This window comes from Grammomys surdaster, unplaced genomic scaffold, assembly GCF_004785775.1.
Source record: "Grammomys surdaster isolate TR1022 unplaced genomic scaffold, NIH_TR_1.0 1149, whole genome shotgun sequence".
NCBI classification, from domain to species: domain Eukaryota; kingdom Metazoa; phylum Chordata; class Mammalia; order Rodentia; family Muridae; genus Grammomys; species Grammomys surdaster.
Window position 1 is genome coordinate 1,724,402 of NW_021605568.1, and position 5,879 is coordinate 1,730,280.

Sequence of the window (5,879 nt, forward strand, 5' to 3'; positions counted from 1 at the left end):
ATGGCTGTCATATTGGGGCTAAATTACACCTTTGTGTCAGAGTTCATCCTCATTGGCTTCTCTACCTTCCCTCATCTTCAGCTGATGTTCTTCCTGCTGTTCCTGCTCATGTATCTCTTCACACTGCTAGGCAACCTGCTCATCATGGCCACCATCTGGAGTGAACACAGCCTCCACACACCCATGTACCTCTTCCTGTGTGCCCTCTCCATCTCTGAGATTTTCTACACCTTTGCCATCATCCCACGCATGTTGGCCGACCTGCTCTCTGCACTTCACTCCATCGCCTTTCTGGCCTGTGCTAGCCAAATGTTCTTCTCCTTCACATTTGGCTTCACCCACTCCTTTCTACTGACTGTCATGGGCTATGACCGCTATGTGGCCATCTGTCATCCACTGCGATACAATGTGTTCATGAGCACCCGTGGCTGTGCCTGCCTGGTTGCCTGGTCCTGGGTTGGTGGTTCATTTATGGGGACAGTGGTGACAACAGCCATTTTCAACCTCACATTCTGTGGACCCAATGAGATCCACCATTTTGCTTGTCATGTTCCACCTCTGTTGAAGTTGGCATGTGGAGAGAATGTCCTGGAGGTGGCAAAGGGTGTGGGAATGGTGTGCATCACAGTCCTCCTGGGCTGCTTTCTCCTCATCCTCCTCTCATATGCCTTCATTGTGGCTACCATCTTGAAGATACCATCAGCTGAGGGTCGGCACAAGGCTTTCTCCACATGTGTGTCCCACCTCACAGTGGTGGTTGTACATTATGGCTTTGCCTCTGTCATCTACCTCAAGCCTAAGGGCCCCAAGTCTCTGGAAGGAGATACTCTGATGGGTGTCACCTATACAGTCCTCACCCCTTTTCTTAGTCCCATCATTTTCAGTCTCAGGAACAAGGAGCTAAAGAATGCCATGAAGAAGGCCTTCCTAAGCAAACTCTATCCAGAGAAAATTTAATAACCTTTAAGAAAATTCTTAAGAATAACTAAATTGGTTTACTGAATTTTACTGTTTCAGACAATACTTCATCACTATCTGCTTACTTATGATACTTTCATGCTGGTGAAACTTTTGTAGTCATATGTAAGTGTACATGAAAGCATTAATACCTGGGTTTTTTGCAGATAAAAATAAATGTGAAACAATACAGAGAAAATCATGTTTGACCATCCCAACATGTTTCAGGAAATATTATTAATACTCAACTTGTCTTAAGTATTTCTCAGGTGGACTCAAGCCTCACAACGTTGAATGAACCATAATGATGGTTTATGTATTTATTGTGAGAACACTTTTCACCCTCTGCCTCCAAAAGTCCAGTCATCTGCTATCCCCAACAACAGAAACCCACAACCTAACAAGAAACGGAAGGCTTCATGATATATTTTTGTTTGCTGATATTAAGTAGTCATAATCTTTAACTTTATTAAATGTTGGGTCCAGCATGGGTTTGGTGGAGACAGAATAATGTGGTTCCTGCCCCTGGGTCAGGGAGAATAGCAGTACGATCTTGTAATCTCATCACTGGGAAGGAATAGACAGGAGGATACATTAATGAAGCTTTCTGGCTAGTCAGGTTTAGATAAAGCAGGGATTTGTAGGTTCACTGAGATTCTCTAGCTAGGCAGAGAAATACACAGATGGAAGGGGTAAGATGGAGGGAAAGAGAGGGAGAGAAGGCCAGGTAGACAGAGGTAGAGATAGAGACAGGAAAAGAGCAATAAGCAGACTCTCAGAATGAATTGAGAAAACTTTGTGTAAATCTTAAATACCTATAGGCAGACAGATTTCTTTATTGTTGATTCAAGTAAAATTCCTATTGTGAGATATTGCCTGTTAAGAGTACAGGGACCAGCAGGTAGCTCTATTGTGGGGCCAAAACTGATTGTGGGGCCCAAGATGGAAGTTTACATTATGGTTCTACAGACTAAATGCTTACTAGTTTCTCCACAAAGAGAGACTTCAAGATGATATTTTAATTTGTTAAAATAGACACTTTTTCATATATGGATAAAATAAAAAAACTTACACATCACTTCTTTAGTATGAATCCACTCTTTCTCTACTATTTGAACAATGAAAATATTTGGCCAAGGAGTGAAGCTGAAGGTAAGTGGAACAGTGTCCCCTAAAACCTGGAAACCCAAACAAATCCCTTTGCAGATTATGTGCTGTACATCATTTTTCTGATTTTTCATTCTTTCTACTGATCAGGCACCTCATTATTATTTACTCTCAAGGCATGATCAGGACAAATAAAATCTGCCTTCAGAAGCATGAAGCAACAGGTCAAACTGTTGCTCCAAAGATGCACGATTTGTTAAAGACTACAAAACATTGGTTTGCATGGCTCTTTTCTGACTAACATTTTTTTTTTTTAAATTCAGTGTATTTCATGCAATGTTCTTAAAGTTTTTATGGTAACTAATTCCAGAGAAACTGGTTATTATCCACATTCTGTAGTCCAATGTTTCATTGTTTAACAGCACAGACGGACATTTGCACCATGCATGGGTACATATATCATTGGAACATTAACGGAAGATCTTAAAGCAGAGTCTTTCATAATATTAAGTGAGATTTTATTCCTGAGGAATTTGTCAGTATCTTTTGTGACTTGAGCTAAGATGTTTCACTTCCTCAAGAACAAAGGCAATATGGACAAGGATGTAAGTCAGAGTCTTCTTTTTTTAAAAAAAAAAACTATTTATTTATTTATTTATTTACTTATTTATTTATTATATGTAAGTACACTGTAGCTGTCTTCAGACACCCCACAAGAGGGCATCAGATATCATTGCAGATGGTTGTGAGCCACCATGTGGTTGCTGGGATTTGAACTCATGACCTCTGGAAGAGCAGTCAGTTCTCTTAACCACTGAGCCATCTCACCACCCCCCAAGTCAGATTCTTCAATTTCTTTTCCACTCAGTTTTAGTTTTGATTTTATTATTTGACTATTTCATACATGTGTATAAAGCTTGCCAATATTTTCTACTCCTAATTTACTCTTTGACTCAGCCCAACATGTCCCCTCTTCTTCACCCTTCTCCTTCTGCTCCTCTTTTCAGAAAGTCATTGAGTCATTACTGCTGCCTGTCGGAGTGTTGACTAATCTTGTTGGCCGATCTTGTGCCAACAACTCTAGTTTCAGTAAGTTCATGTGTACAACATGTGTATATCATGTCCATAAGGCAGCATTTCATAGAACTCCTCTATATCCTCCAACTCATATTTCATCTGCCCCCTGAGTGTTTGAAGAGCGGGGCAGGTGATATAAATGCCCTGTGTAGGGCTGAGCACTCAGCAGTCTCTGATTATCAGTAGTAGTTTGATGAGTTATGAATTGCTACAGAAACTGTTGGAAAAATTAGTTCTCTAGCCAAGGTTGAGAGAAGCATGAATCTATGTATAAAGCACAAAGAAGCAGTTTGGCAATATATCTATTTATCAGAACAACAGTAACAAGTTCCTTCCTGCAATGATCATCTGAGTTTTCTGTTTTCTAAACCAAAGACTCACTTGGTTCTTGACTGTACTGTTATCTGTATGAATAAGCATCATGGATAATAGATGACTGTCCACTATGACTTGGGCATGGATGTCTCAGGCTAATTTGTGATTGCTTGGGGCACAAGTTTTGTAAGATCCGAATGTTTGCTTGCTTTGTCCCTCCTTCAAAGAGTACCAGAATGTTATTTGTAATATATGACCAATTGTTGCATAATACTGAACAATCCAGAATGTTGGCTTGTGTATTTACTGTGAGAATAGTCATTGCCCTTCAAAAACATGGCAAATCCATGTTTGAGTCAGGCTGATTTGGCTTCAAACATTGCCTATGAATGAGATCCCCCATCTGTGTAATATTGTTCACACTATTGAAGGGCCCTGGGGGCTTTTGCCAACCTTATATTCACCTGTCTCTGGTCAAGGCTAGGCCAAGTTGCAGCTTCCTGTCAGGGCTAAGCCAGGTTCTGTTCTCTACCCACTGGAACATTCTTGAGTAAGAAATTCTCAGAATGTGCTGACTGATGGTCACCTGACCCTCTGAAAAGTCCCAGGTAGAGTTCAAATGTGTGTCATGCTTGCTAGCCAATAGATCTAAAGTTCAATATGCTTAGCCAATAAGTTTGAACTGTAACCTTGCTGATATAACCTGTACCCCTAAAAAGTATGAAAACTGCTTGCAATAGCTATTTGTGGTTGCCTTCGTGTCACTTGCCTCGAGGGACTGATTGAGGGTTAACCTCAATGGGCTGGAAAATAAACCTCTTGTTTTTGCATTGATCTGCATCTCTGTGTCTCACTCAGGGGCGTCTCGAAGTAAGTACCACTGACCAAGGGTCAGGGTCTTACACTATTGGTATTTATTAATTGATGGATAAATTCATTAATAAATGTCTGTTGAGGCTGGAGAGATGACTCAGCGGTTAAGAGCACTGACTGCTCCTCCAGAGGTCCTGAGTTCAATTCCCAGCAACCACACGGTGGCTCACAACCATCTGTAATGGGATCTGATGCCCTCTTCTGGTGTGTCTGAAGACAGCTACAGTGTACTCATATAAATAAAATTTAAAAATCTTTTTTTTTAAATAAAGGACTGTTGTACAAATATTGGTTCAGGTTATACAGTAGAGCAAATGTAACCATGAAAGCAATTCCATCTTTTACTGGATTGGAATTCCTCCATCACTGGTTTTCTCATCAGATATATCTTTGTATTGTCTACATAGGGATTCTTACCCCTCTCGACTTATTTTTTTAGCATAGTCTGGTTTTTTTTTTTTAAGATTTTGTTTTGTTTTGCTTCTTTACCATTTAACTTTGTGTGTCTATTTTTGTGTCTGTGTTTGTATGTTAATTATATAGTTCTCTAATTTATAATGATGTTGAGCTTGATAATAATTGTTGAGCGCTGACATATATCTTACATAAATTGCCTTTTTAAGTTTTCAGTGCTCTCCCTCTCCCTCTCCCTTTCTCTCTCCCTCTCCCTCTCCCTCTCTCTCTTTCTTTCTTTTACATCCTGACTAGTTTCTCCTCCCTCATCTTCTCCCAATCCCTTTTCCATCTCTGTCTCTTGGCATTCACTCCTCCATATCCTTTTAGAAAGGGGTAGGCCTACCATGAATATCAGTCAAAAATGGCATATCAAGTTGTAATAAGTCTAAGGACCTCTTCTCCCTTTGAGGCTAGACAAGACATCCCAGTAGATGGAAAGGGTCCCGAAAGTAAGGCAACAGAGTCAGAGCCACCCTCTGCTCCCTCTGTTAAGAGTCCCATAAGAAGATCAAGCTACACAACTGTAACATAAGTAAAGAGGGCCTAGATAGGCTCTCTGGATGACATTTCAGTCTCTGTGAGCCCTTACATGCCCAGGTTAGTTGATTCTGTAGGTTTTCTTGTTGTGTCCTTGATCTCTCTGGATCCTACACTCCTTCCTCCCCCTCTTCCACAGGATTTCCTAAGCTCAATCTAATATTTAGCTGTGGTTTTCTGTATCTGTTTCCGTCAGTTGCTGGATGAAATAACAATTGAGTTAGGTGTCCAAGTCTACAAGTCTACAAGTCTAGCAGAATAGCATTAGGGATCATTTCATTGACTATCTTCATCTTGTACTTGTTCTTCTTGTTCTTCTACTTGCTTTTGTTCTTATTGTTCCTCTTATTTTTCTTTTTCTTCTTGCTCTTCTTGTTTTTCTTGCTGTTGTTGTTCTTGTTCTTCTTGTTCTTTTCTTTGTTCTTCTTGTTCTTCCTGCTGTTGTTGTTGTTGTTGCTGCTCCTCCTCCTCTTCTTCCTCTTCTTCCTCCTCCTCCTCTTCTTCTTCTTCTTCTTCTTCTTCTTCTTCTTCTTCTTCTTCTTCTTCTTCTTCTTCTT

The 5,879-nt window shown here is 40.3% G+C and overlaps 1 protein-coding gene across 1 annotated transcript; it reads left to right on the forward strand.

Annotated features, from left to right (window-relative positions):
* Positions 1-957, forward strand: LOC114634960 (olfactory receptor 10H1-like). Its single transcript, XM_028783578.1, has one exon. It carries the CDS (start codon positions 1-3, stop codon positions 955-957), a length of 957 nt encoding a protein of 318 aa, XP_028639411.1.
* The last annotated feature ends 4,922 nt before the right edge of the window (positions 958-5,879 follow it).

Coding starts and splice junctions, on each gene's coding strand:
- LOC114634960 (XM_028783578.1), top strand. CDS start 1: ATGGCTGTCATATTGGGGCTAAATTACACCTTTGTGTCAGAGTTCATC.